Below are 22,610 nucleotides of genomic sequence, written 5' to 3'. Positions count from 1 at the left end.
GGCAAGGCAGAGGATACAAAACAAACAAACTAACCACCAACAATAAAACTGTGGTGTTCTCTCGGTAGGGTTCACGTCCAGGACTGTCCCTCGCCTGAAGTCGGTTGGTTAACGAAGACTTAACTTCGTTTTGAAGGAGTTTGGGAGAGGTGGAATAAGGCTCCGTGCACCCCTGAGACTGTCCCCGGCCTGTGGCAGCCTAGTCCAAATCTGGCTAGGCAGTGAGCGAAGCCGGGAGGCTAAGAGGGCGGGGAGAAGTTGCGGGAACTGTGGACAGGGCGGGCAGCTGCTGAACCGGCCAATGAGTGCTCTCAAGAGGTTGAGCCAAACAGAGCAAGCCGGCACCACCGCCTCCCAAGTTTCCTTTAGTGGACGCAGTGCCTGGCCGCTCTGCTCCACCCAGCGCAGAGGGACCCGAAGAGGCGGGAGCTGCAGTTGGGAGGCAGAGGAGACAGCCACCAGGCGCCTGCTCTGCCCTGGGCGAAGCGGGGGAGGGGGGCGCGGTGAACTATGAAGGGCCGGCGGCGGCGGCGCCGAGAGTACTGCAAGTTCACCCTGCTCTTGGTGCTCTACACGCTTCTGCTACTGCTCATCCCCTCTGTACTGGACAGTGGCAGCGAGCAGGACAAGGGCGTCAGGAAGTGCCCCGGCCTGCAGCGCAGCTTGGGCGTATGGAGCCTGGAGACGGCGGCGGCTGGAGAGCGTGAGCAGAACGCGGAGGTGCGATCCTGGGCCGAAGGAGACGGGGGTCTATACCCTGGGTCCCCAGGCAACCTTAGCGCCGTCGGGGAGGCGGTGGCCCAGGAGAAGCAACACATCTATGTTCATGCCACCTGGCGTACTGGCTCGTCCTTTCTGGGCGAACTCTTCAACCAGCACCCGGACGTCTTCTACTTGTATGAGCCTATGTGGCATCTGTGGCAGGCGCTGTATCGGGGCGACGCCGAGAGCCTACAAGGCGCGCTAAGAGACATGCTGCGCTCCCTCTTCCGCTGTGACTTCTCTGTGCTGCGGCTCTACGCGCAGCCCGGGGACCCCGCAGCGCGAGCCCCGGACTCGGCCAACCTCACCACGACCATGCTCTTCCGCTGGCGCACCAACAAGGTCATCTGCTCGCCGCCGCTGTGTCCTGCCGCGCCCCTCGCTCGCTCCGAGGTGGGCCTCGTCGAGGACAAAGCCTGTGAAAGCAGTTGCCCGCCCGTCCCGCTCCGCGCCCTGGAGGCCGAGTGCCGCAAGGACCCGGTGGTGGTCATCAAGGACGTGCGGCTGCTCGACCTGGGCATGTTGGTGCCCCTGCTACGTGACCCGGGCCTCAACCTGAAGGTGGTGCAACTCTTCCGTGACCCGCGGGCAGTGCACAACTCACGTCTCAAGTCTAGGCACGGGCTGCTGCGCGAGAGCATCCAGGTGCTGCGCACGCGCCAGAGGGGCGACCGCTTCCACCGGGTGCTTCTGGCGCACGGCGTGGGTGCACGTCCCGGAGCCCAGGCTCGTGCGCTGCCCCCCGCTCCGCGAGCCGATTTCTTCCTAACCAGCGCACTCGAGGTGATCTGCGAGGCCTGGCTGCGCGACCTGCTATTCGCACGCGGTGCGCCCACCTGGCTCAGGCGTCGCTACCTGAAGCTGCGCTACGAGGACCTGGTGTGGCAGCCCCAAGCCCAGCTGCGCCGCCTGCTGCGCTTCTCCGGGCTGCGGACGCTCGCCACGCTCGATGCCTTTGCATTCAACATGACGAGGGGTTCGGCTTACGGCGCAGATCGGCCCTTTCACTTGTCTGCCCGGGATGCCCGAGAGGCTGTGTACGCCTGGCGCGAGCGGCTGAGCCAAGAGCAGGTGCGCCAGGTGGAAGCCGCCTGCGCCCCCGCCATGCAACTGCTGGCCTACCCTCGCAGCAGAGACGATGGCGGCGTGGATAGCGCCAGGGAAGGGGAGACATCCCTGGAGACCAAGGCCAACTGGGCCACGTAACATTCTGATCCCAAACCCTGCCTCAGGGCTGATCCAGGTAAGGTGGCTCTGGACAGGGCAGATTGTAAGGAATAGTGTTGGGGGAAACAACTAGCGTGGGGAAAGGGGAGTTAGAGGGTTGCTGTCAGAACACGTCCTGTTTCAATGGGTTCACTTGCTTAGCCACCTCCCTTCTCAGAGGAGGACCTAGAGATGAGAGATGTGTAAATGTAGCTCCAGCAGCATCCAGAGCTCTCTGCTCTCTCATACCCGCTTATGAGGCGTCAGAGGTCCAAAGGCAGTAGAGAAGCCTAAAGCATCCTAATGCAACTTGAGACTGGGAACTGACTGGAAGAGTGGAGCATAGGATTTAGAGAACCCTTTTGAGACTGATGGTTCTGAAACTGATGGCTGTTTGGCCTGTGGGGCAGCCTTTTGCCATGGTGTCTGCTGCCAGAGGGGGGAACCAAAACCAAAAACAAGGTGTCACGGAAAAGTGTGGATTCTTCCCCTACTTATTCTTAATTTTTCTGCCTGATATTTCGCCTCTCTTCTCCTCAGGCTCCAGAGCTCTCTTCCTGAGTACTCAGCAGGCAAGCACTTTCAGGCAACTCTTGTGACGATTTATGCACATTTGTGTGACTCCAGCCTATTTTAAACAAGTAAAACTGACAGTATTTTCCCTGGCTTGTGGATGCCCTTCTCCCTTCCTGTCTCTCTTCTCCTTTCCCCTCTCTCTAGAGGGTGACTGCTGTTTGCAGGATATCTGACCATATCCCGTTTGTATCAGGTCACAAAAGCTCCTTGGTCAACTTCCTCTAGTGCTCTAAGAAGGCTGGGCTGGGTTTCCCCCCAACTCCCTTGCACCGTTTTGATAGGTGGGCTCTTGGGTGGGCAGTTAACAATTTGTCAAGTAAACCTCTTTTGTTGTTGCTGTTGTTGTTGTTTATCCCCTGTACATTGGTTTGCTAAAATGGCTTCAAACAGGCTCTGTATGTGTCCAGTGTTGGGTTAGCAGATGCTGTGTAACATTGGGCCAAGGGAAAGCTTGTTCTGCATGATGCTCACCATAGTAATCCAGTCAGTGGCACGGGAATGCATTTCCCCAAACACTGTGAATTGCCTTCAGTACAGTGCAGACCAGAGGAGGAAGAAAAGGGACGGAGGGCAGAAGTAACTTAAGTTTCCATTTATTCTTTTATAGTGCAATTCAATATTCCCCTAGGATGGGATGGAGGGACAAAGGTTGAAGATGTTAATGAAGATGGATTTTTCTTTTTGGTTAATAGACCTAGGGTTCAGGAAGTGGTTTCAGGAAACTGACTAACTGAATTTGTTTCTCACAGTAATCAAATCAGTTTCTATAATTGCTAGGAAGTATGTGCTCTTTCCTGATTTCTACAGTGAAGGAAGGTAAGACACAGGGAGACTTCTCATATTTTTTCTTAAAATTAGATTATTTATTTTACATCCTGGTTGCAGTTTCCCCTCCCTCTTCTCCCATTCTCTCCCCCCACCTCCCTTCTGATCCTCCCCTAACGAAGATGCCTCTGTTTCTGTTTAAAAGGGACAGGCCTCCTAAGGATTGCAACAAAGCATGGCATTTTAAGTTGCAGTAAGGCTAAGCACCTCCCCTTGTATTAAAGCTGAAGACTAGGTTCCCAATAGCCAGACAAAGCGTTAGACTCCACATCTTTTTTTTTTGTTTTGTTTTTGACTCCCACATCGTAACAAAATCATCCTATCATCTGTATTTACTATAATGGATCTTAACTCACGTTCACAGACTTCAGGAAACTCCTCCTGTGCGCAAAAGCTGAAGCGTTCTGTGGTTTTAAGACATGAGAAGCTCCTAAAAACCTTTTTCCACCTCCTCCCCCAATTTTTTTGACACACTGAATGATGTCTGGGGCCGGGATTTAGAAATGAGGGTAGGGTCCAAAGACTCTGTCCTCTCGGGAGTGCAAGTCTGTGTGGGTGACAGTGACTATGGGTGCTTCTCTGCTGGACTGCAGGCACATCTGGGTAGAAGTTTTAGCCTCTTGTAGACTTTGGTGACTGAGCTCCTTTTCCTACATTGGGCACTTATATCAATGTGTGAATTTATTAAAATGCTTGTATTCCTGGCTCTTAGGAAGGTAATCTGGTAAAAGAGTCTTTCTCAGAACCCACCACTTACTAGACCTACTACTCACTGGCTAGAGCTAACTCACATGGTCTGGCCTAGGCCAATAATTAGCATAAAAGAATGGACGTCTCTTGAGTGGCTCTTCTCAGCACTTCTCAGTCCTGGGTGAAAATTACAGTTGACTTCTTCGGTGAGTATGTTTCTAAAACCTTTTGCTAATACTGCACCTTATATGTACCATGATCTTCCTTATTCATGCATACCTATGAGCAAATTTAATCTATAAATTAGGCACATTAAAATATTAACAGCAATAATAAAATGGAATGATTACAATAATTAATTATAATAAAAGTTCTATCAGTGTATTGTTTCTGGACTGTCATGAGACAGAGGGTGTATACACTGTGGATCAGTGTGAATATTCTAGATAAAGGATAGTTTGCATCTCAGATAGAACAGAGCAGGACAGCATGACAGTTCATCCTGATACTCAGAGCAGTGTAGTAAAGCTTATAAATGATTTCTGCGATTTTCTATTTCTATATCTTGACTGTGGTTGACAGTAGGTAACTGGAGTCTGAGAAAGGAAAACCATATGGGCAGGAGAAAGCCATTACTATATATTCAGCCGAGGAACTTTGAGGAAAATGCCCATGCCTGGGACCCCAACTCTGAGATGTTTGTGAGGTAGATCTTGGTGTTGGAGATAGAACCCATAGTCCAGCGTATGTTATAAGCAGGTGCTCTATCATTGAGCTTCACTCCAGACACAGGAAATCTGATCCATTCAGTCTATGGTGGGGTCTCCAGACCCAAGCATTGGGGTTTCCGAAGCTCCCAAGGCAACTACTATACAGCCAAACCGCAAACCACTTGGCTTGGACCAAAGATTCATTTTCTGGGCTAGGCCACTGGCATGAGGCCAAGATCAGAATGAGAACTCAAGGGCACTTAATAAGCAGCAAACTCTGCCACAGTGTTTTATGTGAAAGAACTTAAAAATACAAAGTTCTTTGCAGATAAAGATGTTATTATGGGAAGGGAAATTCTACACGGGGCTTTTAGCACCTGCATATCTTCAGATGTTTGGTTGTCTTTCGATTCACATCTCAGAGTCCATCATTGCAGAAACACTATCTACTCCTGTTCTGTGCAGATTGCTGTGCTGTCCTGTCCTTTCAATATGTCCCTCTTTGCCCTCTATCCTTGGTAGGATACAAGATATTGCAGCAATGAAACACCATAATCTAAAGCAAGTTGGGGGAGGAAGCAGTTTATTTGGCTTATACTTTAGCATTTCTGTTTATCGCTGAAGGAAGTCAGAACAGAAACTCAAACAAGACAGGTCCTGGGAGCAGGAGTTGGTATAGAAGCCATAGAGGGGTGCTGCTTACTGTTTTGCTCTACATGGTTTGTTACTATGAGGTTTGCTCAGCTTGTTTCTTTATAGAACCCAAGACCACCACCCCAGGGATGGTACCACCCACAATGAAGTGGGCCCTCCCCCATCAATCACTAATTAAGAAAATGCCTTACAGACAGAAGCATTTTTCTCAATTGAGGTTAACTTCCTTTCAGATAACTCTAGCTTGTGTCAAGTTGGCATAAACTAGCCAGCACACAAGACTCCATTCATACTGCCCCTATATGTGTGCATCTATGTGTGCATGTGCGTGTCTGTGCATACATACACATACTGATGATAGACCCAGAGTCTTAAGCATGCCGAACATACATTCTACCACAAGGCCCTAAATCTTTAGGTCTTTGTTCTTGATAAGATATATGCTGCCATTGAAAGAAGCTAGAGACAGAGACAGGTATCCTGTAGTTTAAGTCCTAACAATTAGGAAACTTTCCCAGGAAATCATTCTAAACAAAAGAAATGACCAGCCACCACCATTTTGGAACTCATTACATTTAAATCAGTGAACTGAACCCCAAAGTTCTATGCAAGATTATGTATTAATTATCACTGAAATGTCTACACTTGGTTTAAACCCGGACTACTGAATAACAGGCATTTAAAAACACTGCTTCTATATAGAACCTTTATCGGTTCTGACTTTCAGTAGCAAATTAAGGTGTGTACTGTGTTTGAGCCGAAGGCCATTAAGATGATGGTTTGAGATGGTGATGATGGTGTGTATATTTGTGTGCATATGCAAGCACATAGATAGGTTATGATTGTGTGTTCATACCAATAATAGGTAGATAGAAATCACAGGGCTTCAGTAGCACACAGTTTTCTAAAATGTACCCATGTCCAAATCATTACTATCCCTTGTAAGTGAGATTTGTGCTTATTTTTGATTCAGACATTCTCTGAGTTCCTTCTGGGACTGTTTTCTTTGGCAAGTTCCGTCAGCTGATGGTGGGTTTGGTGTTTGTTTAGGAAATGGTAATACTCTTCAAGTCTGGTGAGTGAGAACTGAGAGAAAACTATTCCTGAAAAGTGATGTGTAAGCCCAAAGTACCAACAGTCATTTATTGACTTATATGAAGTCAGTTTTGACATTAGGACACAGGAACCCAGGCTTTGGGACCTGGGTCCTAGGTTGGTACTTTCTTAAGTATAAGAGGTCATTAACTGAGGATGTGGCTCAGTCATCAAGCAATGAAAAACAGCAAACAAGCAAAAAGCAAACCTAGAACAATTTAAATGTCCTACCTACAGTGTGGCATCAGGAAGTAGGTGAATATGCAATAATACATTTCTACAATAAAATATAATATAGTCACAGAAAAACAAAAAACATAGAAAAATCACCAAAACAATAAATGTGGTGGGAAAGTACAGGACAATAAATATAGTTTAGTCTTACTTATGTATTAAGATGCCAATGTATTTTATTTAAATTTGTATAAAACATAACAAGAAGTATATTAGTTGATTCTAGGAATGGAGACTGGTGAGTTTTCATACTCTTTTTCTTACAGCATGCTTCCATGATTTCTATACATGTGACAGATACTAGTTTAATAAAACTAGTTTTTAAAAATAGTGTGGGCTTGTTTAATCACCCCGAAATATGGAGCTGAGATGAAGAGAAACATATGTTTAGCAGGGAACACAGTGCACAGAATAGGCACTTAATGAGCATCCTTTGGGAATCCTCATTCTACACTCCTCCCCATGTGCTGGGAATGGAACCCAGGGCCTTGCCCAAAGCTAGGCAAACTCCCAGCTCCTTGCATTCCGATCATTCTCTAAAAGTTTGCTTTTAGTTTTGGCTGAGGTTTTCTCTCATGAATACAAATTCAAAATAAATAATTGGAAGTGATTCTTTCTAAAAACACAAGCAGCTTATTTAGAATTCTTTAAATTCGCCTCTTCTTAGCCTGCTCCCAGCATGAGCAGTCCACAGGGACTGAAACTAAAGACACTCTCTGACCTTGAGATGTGTGTCTGACATTCTGGTCCAATGTGGTGGCTCCCAAGTAAAGCTCAGTCTCTCACGTCTTCTGGCTTCCCACCCTCTTGGTTCCAAATGGAACTGAAGGGACTAACCCTAACTGAATAAGTGTCTCTGCTTGAGTGCAGTATAGAGGAAGATTCGTAGAGACTAAGAAACAGTTCTGGCCAAAGTTCAAGAACACTGGGAAGTGGAGGATTGTTTGGAAGCTGAACAGGAAGCCGTTTTAGTTGGAAAAAAGTTGCAGAGCTCAGTGGTGTTTCCATGAGAATTAGAACCCTTCAGCTCTGCTCCCTTCCGCTTTCATGGACAGGCATAAAGTCAACAGCCACACTGATATTTCTGCAGCTGACCTTCCTTATGATAAAGACCATGCTGCTAGAGGCTGAGAATAAATCAGAATGCTAGTCAGTGGTGAATATTTTGAAGTACAGAGGGTAGAGGCTAGGAAAGAGAACCACTACAGTTCAACCAGAGCACTCGTTGCATGCTGGGTCAACAGATCTCCCATGAGATGAACAGGACAATCACTTCTGCCTAGAATCACATCCCAAAATGGGCATGGAGGTGATATATTTTTACTTATAGATTTGAAGCCTTTTCTGTGAAGTATTACCTTACAGCTGGGGTGTCAAGGTGCTAGGACAGCAATCTGATGGAAGCGCTTTTTTAATTGAAGTTCTTTTTTCCCAGACTCTAGCTTGTGTGAAGTTAACAGAAAAAAACTAACCAGAACATTAGGTGATAATGAATGTTTTCCGAAAACAGTAGGTTTTAGATATAGAAAAACTAATCGGAATGTGTTTGGCTAAGAAATCCAAAAGCTTTATTCAGTTTTGACCGCTAGTGCCGTTTGTTCATTTAATCATCAATCTAGATGACTATATGCGCAATGGAAATTGTATTACAGGCCAAATTTTATAGATAAAGTTAAATATTACCCATTAAAATTGGTTCTACAAATACTATGAAATGTAGCAGGAATGTCACAGGTACAAGTAATTTCTAATAGAATTTTTTCTACTGTTAAGGCAGTGCTATTTGTGAGGGAAAACTTCAACCCAATGGGAAAACAGAAAAATTTAGCATTTAGATAAATCTAATCAGATTGGATGCCAAAATCTGCCAGTCCCAAAGCATAGCATTTGCCTCAAAGGAAACTTTTGGAGCTAAATATATGTGATCATGGTACCAGAACATAGATTCAGGCTTACCACAAGTACTAGTTATGATAGCAGTTTTATGAAGTTTTTACGGTAACAGAACCACAAGAACAAAATACAAATCAAAGCACTTTCAAGATCCATTGATGGAAATATTGAGTAGGTAAGTTACAGCAAAGGGGAGAAATCTGCTATAGGTCGCAAATGCTCTCTGATAACATTCTTAGCATCTGAGTTGCTGGAAGCTAAAGGTCTCTTTGTCCATCCTAAAACACTGTTACCTAATGATCACACTATGGATTAACATTCAAACACCAGTGAATGGCTATTAAGGAAAGTAAAGATAGCAAGGTAATTTGCTTCTGGCTGTATAAATTTCTGGCTCTCCACAACACAAGTTGTTCTGATCAGTTAAGCAGCCTTACAGAGCATGTAGCACACAAGTGCTGCTTTTTTCCCTGGCAACTTTAGTTCACACTGGTGTGGAAACCAAATGGCTCCCTGAATAGATCTAAACTCTGGTCACTTCCCAGACTTATGCCCTCAGCCTTCTCATCCTTAGTGGTGGCTGGTGAACATCTGAGTACATATTATAAAATATTTGCTCGATTCCTTTACTTCAGGTGAGAGAGCAATTTGTTCGAGAAAAAGCAACCACCATGCCAATGGAAATAATTTCTGAAAACTCTTCAACAACAGGAAAACACTGTCAAACAGGCAAGCTCAGCTGTTTCTCACTTGTATTGTTTTTGATGTTTTTTAGTTTTAGTTATAAAACTGATGCATATTGGTTGAAGATTTGATTTAGTGGCAGAGTATTTGCTTAGCATATGTGAGGCTCTGAGTTCAGAACCCAGCAAACAAAAATACATAAAACCTAAGGATTGGTGGCTGAAGGAAGATGGCTCCTGCAGAGGATCCAGATTCAGTTCCTAACACACACACCAGGCAGCTTGAATCCACTGTAACTCTAGTTCACATGCGTGATACACATAAACTCATGTAGGCTCGTACACATACATTAAAAATTTTAAACCATAATTATATGTCAGTTTTATTAATACTCATTTGGTGTGCATTCATTTGTTCTCAAGTAAGGTTAAAAATTTGGGGAACTTTTAGTTGTGGGTGTTAGGAATTTTTCCTAACATGAGCTCTCTGCCGATGCAAAATCCCAATCAAGCCAAATCAAAACAAGCCAAATTAAAAAATTTCCAGGTTTAATGGGATTCCTGCGCTCTCGGGTGGCCCCGAAGGGAAACCTGGAGGCCGCAAACTGACCACCAGGAGGAAGGCAAAGGGACCACATGTTCCTCTTTTGGGAGTTCACTTAAGTACCCTGTGGGAGTGGTCTGACCCCCCCACCCCCGGACCTGGCATGCTGGGATTTGAAGTCCAGACCAATACAGCTTCTCAGGCCTGGGGGCTAGGATAGATGCGAGGGACTGGGGTCCATGCTCCCAAGTTAACATTCCAGATTTTTTAGATATAGGGATAACAGGAAATCAAAGAGATAATTATAGGCTCTCTAGGGAAAGGGGGCATTGACTAAAGTCTGGCTACTTCCTGCGGGTATAGGGCAATGTGGGGAAGGGGAGAGGTAGGTGTTGGTGGGTCCACGCTCAGCAAGAGGTGTGGCTGGAAAGGCATCCCATGTACTATCATCCCAGAGGCATGACATCTGTTCCTTGGGGGAGATGAGAAGGCATATGTCTAGGAAAAACATATTGTTATTACTGAAGATGAGCATGCCAGGATGAGGAGCAGGTAGGCCCTTCATTGTGGCGTCCTGGAAAACCGGAGGGTGGAAGGTCCTGTCTGCTGGACAGACCAAGAGTCCTGAGTAGGTGCCCGCTTGAGCCTGGAGAGATGGTATCAACATGGGTGTCCCAAGAGCTTGGCAGCTGAGGGGGTGGTGAGGATTACCATGTGAGGTCCTGTCCATCAAGGTTCAAGAGACTTAGGATTTTACTGTTTGAGGAGTACTCTGTCCTCTGGGGAGAGCGGGGCAGGTTTAGGGGCATTAGGGTCCACTGGTGGGGGTACAGGTAGACAACTGTCAGCATGTGAATGGAGAAGGGACCTTAAAAGGAGAGGTAGGGTAGGTACCCTGCCAGTGGAGGAGTTTGGACTGGAAGGTGATGGTTAAGGAGAAAGGGCCTGCCATAAAGCAGCTCAAAGGGGCTCAGGCCCGTAGGGGAATGGGGTGGCCCTGAGGCGAGTAAGGGCAATGGGGAGAAGGGAGGCCAAATCTTAGTGCATAGGGAAATTAGCCATTTGGGACAGATGGTATCGGACAGTCTCAATTTAAAAAGATTTTGTAAGAGGTGTCCCAGGGGAAACAGTGGATCTGGCTTTGAACTGCAAGTGCCCATTTTAAAGTCTGTGCCCAACCAAGTGGCCTAAGTCTACTACAGCGTGTCCTCTAAAGTAGCTCTTAGGCCTAACGGGGCCATGGAAATTGAATGCTAGGCGTCCCTAAAGCAAACAAAGTCCATCTCAGCCAAGCCTGGTCTTGCTGGTCTGGCCGCTCCTGGAATCAAACTCTTGGCGTGAGCTCACGGCTTTAACAAGAGTCCAACAATTGACAAAAATAAGTACAAATGGCTTCCCCCCAAACCCTATAGGATAGACAAGAAAAAGGGACTCACCAAGACGCAGCAGTTAGCGTGGTGTGGAGAGTACAGATTTTGGACTAGGGGGCTTTTGACACTTGGCCTAGGGCCACAAGGAAAGGACCGCCCTACCCAGTGGGGCCTCCAGATGTTAGGACCTAGCATGCTGGGATTTGGAGTCCAGACCAATACAACTCTCAGGTCTGGGGACTAGGATAGATATGAGGGACTGGGGTCTATGCTCCCAACTTAACAGCAGAGATTATAATAAGATTGAAAAATGTTATTATTTCATTCTACTCCATTGGAGGAGATATAATGGGCATTTAATTTTGGCCTTGGTCAATCCCAGGACTTGAGTGATCAAGCAATTGAAGTTTAACTCTTAATTCCTCCCATGATGCCTAGATAGCAGGGAGAGACAGACCAAGATCTTCTCAGCCATTCTCTGGGGCTACCTAGGTCCCTCTTTTCCCCCACCCTCCACATACACTCCCTAGGTAATGGTTTTCTGCTTTGATTTCTGACTCAACCCATTTTTTTGACCTGAAAGTTGTTTCAAATTAAATAAGTCTGAGACCGTGGAGAACTAGTGCAGACATTAACCAGCAGTCTTTTGTCACTGTCACTTTCAGACTGAAAGTCTAGATGTTTGACATTTATGTTGCTTGATGTCCATTTCTGGGATCTCTCTCTCTCTCTCTCTCTCTCTCTCTCTCTCTCTCTTTCTCTCTCTCTCTCTCCTTCCCTCCCCCCGTGTGTGTGTGTGTGTGTGTGTGTGTGTGTGTGTGTTTCTATCAACAAACTAACCATTTCTAATTATACTTTGTTTCAGAGTCAGGCTGAAGATATGCTGACGCCCCCACATTGTTGGCCTTTTGAGAATTATCTTATCCTTGCCTCTAAGCAAGTCCCTTACAACAAAACAATTTAATGGCTCTATTGTCAACATTATCAGTCATTTCCTTTTTCCTTGGCTCAGTATTTCACTGATTTGAAGTGCAAGCAGGAAGATTAAGAAAGCTTAACCTGGGCTATCAGATAAGCCTCAGATGTTAGTGCCATTCACAGTGTGGTTCTCAATGGAGTAGTTAAGGGAAGCCTCCACCAGAACTCCTGTCCATTGAAATGGAGACTACCACACTTGCCAACCCATTTGCTCTGGAAGTGGTCCTGGAGGAAGGCTGTGACAATAAGCTGGGAAGTAGTAACATAGCCCTGAGGATGGAACTTGCTGAATACCCGGAAATCTCTGCTCTCAGTCCAAGTGTTAAGTGCCAGCTCTCACTTTGAGCATCTGTTAAATAGCTTTAGGTGGCCAGTCTCCATGGTTCCTCACCTGGCATGAGTAGGTGAAGAGGAACAGGAAAAGACACATCAGTCTTCAGCACAGAACCCATACTCTGCAGGCAAGACCAGAAAATTTGAAAAGAAGAAAGGCAGGTCAAAACTTAGAAGTGGGACATCTATGGGGGCGGTGAGATCTACTTGGCATGACTGTGGCTCTTTACTTGACCTGAAAGAGACAAGACCACAGAGAAAGATGGAGCACCAAATTCAGTTGGTTAAGCCTTCTGTTCTAAAACTTTAAAAACAGCAGGAAGTTGATTCTTACCCCTCCCCTTCCTAGCTTCAAAGGTTGGACATAATATGGTTAAAACACCAAGCCTGCCTTCCTGAGAACTACAGCAAGAGAACTTCAGCAAGGCCAAAAGCCTGCAATCCAGGCCACACAACTGCAGCATACCCAGAAGGCAGTTGCTTTATCCATTGATCCATTGATGGACACTGGGGTTGATTCCATATGTTGGCTATTGTGAATAGTGCTGCACTAAGTAAATCCCCCAGGCAAACAAAAAGTGTAGTGTTTGGTTGGAAGCATCACCTCAGCTCCCTAATACCCCTTTATACAAAAAATCTGGATTCACCCCAGCTCCTGACAGAAGCCCCCTCCCCTGGGAGTTGCCTCAGTCCAAATTCCACCTCCAAGAAAGCCTGCCATATGGTGACCCCCTCCCCAGGGAGGGTCAAGAAAGCCCGTCAAATGGTATCCTCTCCCCACGGAAGACCAGGACCACTCCCACAGGCTATTTAAACTGCTCCCCCCAGAGAATGAACAGGTAGTCTCCGGGTTTCTCATGGTCTTCCTCTCTCCATGTTTTCCTCGGGCTACCCAGGAGTAAGGTAATCTATTAAACATGGGCATCTTTTAATTTGGTTTAATTTGGTCTGATTGGCATGCTGGAGATGGAACCCAGGGTTTCCTGCGTGGTAGGCAAACACTCGACCAACTGAGTTTAATAAAAGCACCTCCGTTTTACTTTTTATGAGGAACCTCCATACTGACTGTTAGGTCTCAAACTTGACAAATGGCTAACTAAGGTACATTATCAAAGCAGAAGGTGTTCACCAGGTTCTCCCAGCACCTCACAGTCTACCAGCTGGCATACCCCATTCCCTACCCTGAACTCCCCAACCCAGATTGGGCTGGGCTTCCCTCTCCCCAGTACTTCTGTCCCCTATATGACTCAGCCATCTTAGTTACGCCTGTTTCTTGACCAGGCTGCCCTTCTTGGTCAGAGGCTCCTTTCTACTATCTCCCACCCCTCCTCACATGGCCCAGCTCAGTCTGGCCATGCTCACTCTGGATTCTCCCAGATGTGGCTATGCTTTTATCTACAATAAACTTCCTCTACCATTCCTAGGAGCAGTCATGTCCTTTTTTCTTTCTCTTTTTCATTCTCTGATTTCCATAGTGGTGGCACAGCTTTATATTGCCACCAGCAATCTTCAACCTCTTCACACTTACTAGTGTTTGTTACGTGATTCCTTAGTGACTGAGTGGAAATGCAATCTTAGTGCACCTTGAGTTTGGAGCTCTGTGATAGCTAAGCAGATTAAGCACCTTCTTATATACTTATTAGTCATACACACATCTCTTTTGAGTACTGTTTCTTTATTTGGCCTATTTATTCATTAGATTGCTTGGTTTCTTCTTAGTAGTTGTCTGCGTGTTTAATATGTTACAGATATTAATTCTCTGTCCAGGGTATAACTACAGATTTTCCCCATTCTGCGCATGTGTGAGAGGATAGCTATAAATACAGCCCAACACAACATCATAAACTTACTTGAACTATTCTGAGATTTCATTTTGCAGTTTCTATTGTAATTCAATTACGCAGTTCTTGAGCATGATGTTTTAGATGAGAACATAGTGTTGCAATGCAGAAAACTTGGACACACCTACTGGATTCTCTTTTGACTGGATTCTTTGCTTATGTAGAAGTTTCTACTTTCATGCAAGGCCATTTTCCAGTTCTTAATTTTACTTTCTAAACTATTTGAGTCATTTTTCAGAAAATCCTTTGTAAACCTATATCTTGATGTGTTTCCTCTTCTTTTTCCTTCAGCAGTTGCAGAATTTCAGGTTTGTAAGTCAAGCCTTTGATGCACCTTAGTTATTTTTGTGCAGGGCAAGAGGTCTGGATCAAGTTTTATTCTTCTACATGCAGACAAATCAGTTTCCCAGCACCATTTGGCTAAAAGGCTTTCTTTTATCTGATATGTTTTTTACTCCTTTTGTCAAAAATCAGGCAACTACAGCAGTGCAGTCTTATTCTGGATTTAATATTATATTCTATTGTTCTACATGGTTTTGTTTGGTGTGTGTGTGCGCGCGTGTGTCAGGACAATGTAGTGTAAGTTGAAATTAAGTCTGGTGATATTTCCAGCATTTTCTTTTTGCTTAAAATTGCTTTGACTATTGAAGAATGTACAAGTTTTTATAGATAAAGGTACTCAATTTTTAGAAGTAAATTCCCAGGAAAGCAATTTTTAGATTATGGGCAAGTGTAGTTTTAATTTTCTGAAAAATACACCAAACTATTTTCCAGGGTGGCTATCACATTTACATTACCTCAGTTACACATGGACTGACACACTTGATATTGTCACCATGCTGCAGCTGTTTAAAGAGTACATAGTGACATCTCATTATAGTTTCCATTTGCATTTTCCTGGTGGCTAGTGATGTGGAACATGTTTTCAAGTGCTCATTGCTATCTGTACCTCTTCTTTTTGGTCCAGATGTTTTGCCCATTTTCTAATTAGACTTTTTTCTTTCCTTTATTTTAATTTATTTTTTATTGAAAAAAATTCCACCTCCTCCCAGCCTCCCATTTCTCTCCCCCTCCTCCCACTCCTCTCCCCCTCCCCACACTCCTCTCCCTCTCACCACACTCCTCTCCCCCTCCCTCTCCAGTCCAAAGAGCAGTCAGGGTTCCCTGCCCTGTGGAAATTCCAAGGTTTTCCCCCCTCCATCCAGGTCTAGGAAGGTGAACCTCCAAACTGGCTAGGCAACCACAAAGCCAGAACATGAAGTAGGATCAAAACCCAGTGCCCTTGTCCTTGGCTTCTCATCAGCCCTCATTGTTCACCATGTTCAGAGAGTCCGGTTTTATCCCATGCTTTTTCAGTCACAATCCAGCTGGCCTTGGTGAGCTCCCAATAGATCAGCTCCACTGTCTCAGTGGGTGGGTGTGCCCCTCACGGTCCTGACTTCCTTGCTCATGTTCTCCCTTCTGCTCCTCATTGGGACCTTGGGAGCTCCTTCCGGTGCTCCAATGTGGGACTTTGTCTCTATCTCCATCCATCGCCAAATGAAGGTTCTATGGTGATATGCAAGATATTCAGCAGTATGGCTATAGGATAGGGCCATTTCAGGTTCCCTATCCTCAGCTGCCCAAGGAACTAACTGGGGACATCACCCTGGGCACCTGGGAGCCCCTCTAGGTTCAAGCCTCTTGCAAACCCTAAGATAGCTCCCTTAATTAAGATATGTGCTTCCCTGCTCCCCTACCCACCCTTCATTTATCCCAATCATCCCGTTTCCCCAAATTCCCCCCATACTCCCCTTCTCACTTTTCTCTCCCCATCTCCCCTTACCCCCATCCCACCCTACCCCCAAGATCCCAATTTTCTCCCCGGCAATTTTGTCTACTTCCCATAGCCAAAACATAGCTATATGTTTTTCCTTTGGTTCACCTTCTTACTTAGCTACTTTACGTTCACCAATTGTAGACTCAATGTCCTTTATTTATGGCTAAAAAACAATTATGAGTGAGTTCATCCCATGTTCATCTTTTTGGGTCTGGCTTACCTCACTCAGGATAGTGTTTTCTATTTCCATCCATTTGCATGCAAAATTCGAGAAGTCATTGTTTTTTACCACTGAGTAGTACTCTAATGTGTATATATTCCACACCTTCTTCATCCATTCTTCCATTGAAGGGCATCTAGGTTGTTTCCAGGTTCTGGCTATTACAAATAATGCTGCTATGAACATAGTTGAACAAATGCTTTTGTAATATGATAGGGCATCTCTTGGGTATATTCCCAAGAGTGGTATTGCTGGGTCCTGGGGTAGGTTGATCCTGAATTTCCTGAGAAACCACCACACTGATTTACAAAGATGTTGCACAAGTTTGCATTCCCACCAGCAATGGATGAGGGAACCCCTTCCTCCACAACCTCTCCAGCAAAGGCTATCATTGGTGTTTTTTATTTTAGCCATTCTGACAGGTGTAAGATGATATCTCAAAGTTGTTTTGATTTGCATTTCCCTGATCGCTAAAGAAGTTGAGCATGACCTTAAGTGTCTTTTGGCCATTTGAACATCTTCTGTTGAGAATTCTCTGTTCAGTTCAGTGCCCCATTTTTTAATTGTGTTAATTAGCATTTTAAAGTCTAGTTTCTTGAATTCTTTATATATTTTGGAGATCAGACCTTTGTCTGTTGCGGGGTTGGTGAAGATCTTCTCCCAGTCAGTAGGTTGTCTTTTTGTCTTAGGGACAGTGTCCTTTGCTTTACAGAAGCTTCTCAGTTTCAGTAGGTCCTTAATGTCTGTGCTGCTGGGGTTATACATAGGAAGCTATCTCATGTGCCCATATGTTGTAGGGTACTTCCCACTTTCTCTTCTATCAGGTTCAGTGAGTTCAGATTGATATTGAGGTCTTTAATCCATTTGGACTTGAGTTTTGTGCACGGTGAAAGATGTGGGTCTATTTTCATTCTTCTACAGGTTGACATCCAGTTGTGCCAGCACCATTTGTTGAAGATGCTTTCTTTCTTCCATTGTATACTTTCAGCTCCTTTATCGAAAATGAGGTGTTCATAGGTTTGTGAGCTAAAATCTGGGTCTTCTATTTGATTCCATTGGTCGACTTCTCTGTTTTTATGCCAGTACCACACTGTTTTCATTACTGTAGCTCTGTAATAGAGTTTGAAATCAGGGATGGTAATGTCTCCAGAAGTTCCTTTATTGTATAAGATTGTTTTGACTATCCTGGGATTTTTGTTTTTCCATATAAAGTTGATTATTGTCCTCTCAAGATCTGTGAAGAATTTTGATGGGACCTTGATGGGGATTGCATTGAATCTATAAATTGCCTTTGGTGGAACAGCCATTTTTACTATGTTGATCCTCCCAATCCAAGAGCAAGGGAGATCCTTCCATTTTCTGGTGTCCTCCTCAATTTCTTTCTTCAATGCCTTAAAGTTCTTGTCAAATAGATCTTTTACTTCCTTGGTCAGAGTTACCCCAAGATATTTTATGCTGTTTGTGGCTATCATGAAAAGTGATGCTTCTCTGATTTTCCTCTCTGCTTCCATATCCTTTGTGTATAGGAGGGCGACTGATTTTTTGGAGTTGATCTTGTTTCCCGTCACATTACTAAAGGTGTTTATCAGCTGTAGGAGTTCTTTGGTGGAGTTTTTGGGGTCGCTTATGTACACTATCATATCATCTGCAAATAATGAAAGTTTTACTTCTTCCTTTCCAATTCGAATCCACTTGATCCCCTTATGTTGTCTTATTGCTATTGCTAAAACTTCAAGCACTATATTGAAGAGCTATGGAGAGAGTGGACAGCCTTGTCGTGTTCCTGATTTTAGTGGGATGGCTTTGAGGTTCTCTCCGTTTAACTGGATGTTAGCTGTCGGCTTGCTGTAAATAGCTTTTATTATATTTAGGTATGACCCTTGTATCCCTAATCTCTCCAAGACTTTTATCATAAAGGGGTGTTGAATTTTGTCAAATGCTTTTTCAGCATCTAATGAAATGATCATATGGTGTTTTTTCTTTCCGTTTATTTTTATGATGGATTACATTGATAGATTTGCGTATGTTAAACCAGCCCTGCATCTCTGGGATGTAGCCTACTTGATCATAATGGATAATTTTTCTAATGTGTTCTTGGATTCGGTTTGCTAGTATTTTATTGAGGATTTTTGCATCGATGTTCATGAGTGAGATTGGCCTGTAATTCTCTTTCTTGGTTGGGTCTTTGTGTGGTTTTGGTATCAGAGTAACTGTAGCTTCATAAAAGGAATTTGGCAATGACTCTTCTGTTTCTATATTGTGAAATACATTAAAGAGTATAAGTATTAGCTCTTTTCGGAAATTCTGGTATAATTCTGCATTGAAACTATCCGGTCCTGGGCTTTTTTTGGAAGGGAGATTTTTGATAACAGTTTCTATTTCTTCGCGACTAACAGGTCTATTTAGATAGTTCACCTGGTCTTGGTTTAACTTTGGTATATGGTACTTATCTAAAAAAATGTCCATTTCTTTTGCATTTTTCAGTTTTGTGGCATACAGGCTTTTGTAGTAAGATCTAATGTGTCTCAGAATTTCCTCTGTGTCTGTGGTTATGTCCCGCTTTTCATTTCTGATCTTATTAATTTGCATATTCTCTCTCTGACGTTTTATTAGTTTTGATAGGGGTTTGTTGATCTTGTTGATTTTCTCCAAGAACCAACTTTTTGTTTCATTGATTCTTTGGATTGTTTTCTGTGTTTCTATTTTGTTGATTTCAGCCCTCAGTTTGATTATTTCCAGTCTTCTACTCCTCCTGGGCGCTTCTGCTTCTTTTTTTTTTTCTAAAGCTTTCAGGTGTGCTGTTAAGTCCCCAATGTATGCTTTCTCTGTTTTCTTTAAGTGGGCACTTAGTGCTATGAACTTTCCTCTCAGGACAGCTTTCATAGTGTCCCATAGGTTTGAGTATGTTGTCTCTTTATTTTCATTAAATTCAAGGAAGACTTTAATTTCTTTCTTTATTTCTTCCTTGACCCAGGTGTGGTTCAGTAGTTGACTGTTCAGTTTCCATGAGTTTGACAGCTTTCTGGGGGTAGCATTGTTGTTGCCTTCTAACTTTAATCCGTGGTGATCTGATAAGACACAGTTGGACACTGATAATTTTTGTATCTGTGGAGGTTTCCTTTGTTTCCGAGTATGTGGTCAATTTTTGAGAAGGTTCCATGAGATGCAGAGAAGAAGGTATATTCTTTCCTATTTGGGTGGAATGTTCTATAGACGTCTGTTAAGTCCATTTGCTTCATTACCTCCAGTAGTTCTCTTAATTCTCTATTAGGTTTCTGTCTGATTGACTTGTCCATTGCTGAGAGAGGTGTATTGATGTCTCCTACTACTAGTGTGTGTGGTTTGATGTCTGCCTTGAGTTCTAGTAATATTTCTTTTACATAAGTGGGTGCTTTTATATTAGGGGAATAGATATTCAGGATTGAGACGTCATCCTGTTGAATTGTTCCTGTTATGAATATAAAGTGTCCATCTCGATCTCTTCTGATTGATTTTAGTTTGAAGTCAGTTTTGTTAGAAATTAGTATGGACACACCTGATTTTTTCTTAGGTCCATTTGCTTGAAACACCTTTTCCCATCCCTTTACTCTGAGTAGATTCCTGTCTGCTCATTGCAGTGCTGAGGACTAAACTCGGTATCACACACAAAGAAAGTCATCTACCGCTGAATAGCAATGCAGTCCCAGAATGTCTTCTGTATCCCTCAAATGTGTAGATCCTTTCCTCCTACCTCCAGAACTCTTCTAGTACATTCTCACCCTAGCTTGTTCTTGTTCATTCTTTATTTTCCTGTTTGCAAAGACTTTGGGGTATTTTGTTGTTGTTGTTGTTAGTCAGAGTTTTACTTTGTAACTCTGCTGTGCTAAACCTATACACCTTAGGCTATCCTTGCCTTGACAGCCATATTCCTGCCTAAGTCTTTTGTATGTTGGTATTATAGGTGTGAGCCACCATGCCAGGCTTGCAAAGCCTTTTAAAAGTCATGTAATTTCTCCTGATCCTACAAGAGAGACTGACTACCCAGTAATAATTTTTTTAGATTATCTTCAGAAATTCTTTTGATATCTTCTGATATTCTTCAGAAAAAGTTGAAGTTTCTCCCTTTATACTGAGGCCTGCTAGGTATTGGATTTACAGTGGAGAATGAGAGCTTAAGTAAAGAACATGAAAACTGTGAGATTTAGATAGCTCTGGGAATACTTCTCCAAGGAGCTGAAATATCAAACTGAAGCTATGAAAGAGAAGAAAGGTAGATTATTTCAGACAGACTGCATAGGTTCTCTAATGGTACCAAGGTAGGAAAAACCTTGGCATAGTGAACATGAGCAAAGACCAGTGCAGTTAGTTTTCTGGGTAGATGACTCAGTGGTTAAGAGCACTTGCTGCTATTGCAGAGGACCTGAATTCTGTTTACAGCACCCACACAGCAGCTCACAGTAGGCTGTAATGCTAGTGCTAGTTTCAGGAGATTGAACAAGCTCTGAGGATACAGGCATGAAAGCAGTACACAGACAACGATGCAAGCAAAACACCCATAGACATAAAATAATAAAACAGATAAGTATGACTGAAGTGCTTTTTTAAAAATTGTTTTTATGGAGCTATATATTTTTCTCTGCTCCCCTCACTTCCTCTCCCCTCCCTTTCTGCCCTCTTCCCCGATCCCTATGCTACTATTTTACTCAGATCTTGTCTTTTTCTACTTCCCATGTAGATTATATCCATGCATGTCTCTCTTAGGTTCCTCTTTCTTGTCTAAGTTCTCTGGGATTGTGATTTATAGGCTGGTTTCCCTTTGCTTTACATTTAAAAGCCATTTATGAGTGAGTACATATGATATTTGTCTTTTTGGGTCTGGGTTACCTCACTCAATATGATGTTTTCTAGATCCATTCATTTGCCTGCAAATTTCAAGATGTTATTATTTTTTTCTGCTGTGTAGTACTCCATTGTATAAATGTACCACATTTTCCTTACCCATTCTTAAATGTCTAGGGGCATTTAGGTTGTTTCCAAGTTGTGGTTATGACAAACAATGCTGCTATGAACATAGTTGAGCACATGTCCTTGTGGTATGATTGACCATCCTTTGGGTATATATCCAAAAGTGGTATTAATGGGTCTTGAGGAAGGTTGTTTCCTAATTTTCTGAGAAATCACCACACTGATACACCAGTTTTCACTCCCACTAACAATGCAGGAGTGTTCCCTTTACCCCACAACCTCTCCAGCATAAGCCGTCATCAGTGGTTTTAGTCTTGGCAATTCTTACAGGTATAAGATGAACTCTCATAGCTGTTTTGATTTGCATTTCTCTGATGACTATGGATGTTGAGTATTTTCTTAAGTGTCTTTCAGCTATTTTATACTTATCTTTTGAGAGTTCTCTGTTTAGGTCAGTACCCCATTTTTGTATTGGATTATTTGTTCATTGGATGACCAATTTCTTGAGTTCTTTGTATATTTTGGAGATCAGACCTCTGTCCGATGTGGGGTTGGTAAAGATCTTTTCCCATTCTGTGGGCTGTTCTTTTGTCTTGTTGACCATATCCTTTGCTTTACAGAACCTTTTTAGTGTCAGGAGGTTCCGTTTATTAATTGTTTCTCTCAGTGTCTGTGCTGCTAGGATTATATTTAGGAAGTGGTCTCCTGTGCCAATGCATTCAAGTGTACTTCCCACTTTCTCTTCTATAAGGTTCAGTGTGGCTGGTTTTATGTTGAGGTCTTTGATCCATTTGGGCTTGAGTTTTGTGCATGGCGATAGATATGGATCTATTTTCATTCTTCTACATGTTGATATCCAGTTATGCCAGCACCGTTTGTGCTTTCTTTTTTCCATTTTATATTTTTTTTACTTCTTTGTCAAAAATCAGGTGTTCATAGATGTGTGGACTGATATCCAGGTCTTCGGTTCCATTGGTCCTCCTGTCTGTTTTTAGGCCAATACCAAATTGTTTTCAGTACTGTAGCTCTATAGTGGAGTTTGAAGTCAGGGATTGTGATGCTTCCAGAAGTTCCTTTATTGTACAGGATTGTTTTGGCTATCCTGGGTGTTTTGATTTTCCATATGGAGGTGAGTAACGTTCTTTCGAGGCCTGTGAAGAATTTTGCTGGGCATTGCATTGAATCTATAAATTGCGTGTGATAAGATTTTTCTTATGTTAATTCTACCTACCC

The 22,610-nt window shown here is 43.6% G+C and overlaps 1 protein-coding gene across 1 annotated transcript in view; it reads left to right on the top strand.

Moving 5' to 3' along the window:
• Nucleotides 1-389: 389 nt before the first annotated feature.
• LOC121443745 (carbohydrate sulfotransferase 7-like) overlaps nt 390-22,610 on the top strand; it is a 42,679-nt gene continuing 20,458 nt past the window's right edge. The window contains exon 1 of the mRNA XM_041645543.1: nt 390-2,005. Within this exon, the coding sequence (XP_041501477.1) occupies nt 511-1,968 (1,458 nt within the window). The 5' untranslated portion in view covers nt 390-510 and the 3' untranslated portion in view covers nt 1,969-2,005. The remainder of the gene's footprint in view (nt 2,006-22,610) is intronic.

The sequence above is a fragment of the Microtus oregoni genome, unplaced genomic scaffold, assembly GCF_018167655.1.
Source record: "Microtus oregoni isolate MIOR12 unplaced genomic scaffold, Mior012 000112F_ref0000385, whole genome shotgun sequence".
NCBI lineage: Eukaryota > Metazoa > Chordata > Mammalia > Rodentia > Cricetidae > Microtus > Microtus oregoni.
The sequence above is the reverse complement of the archived record's forward strand: the minus strand, read 5'-3'. Positions and strand labels throughout refer to the sequence as shown.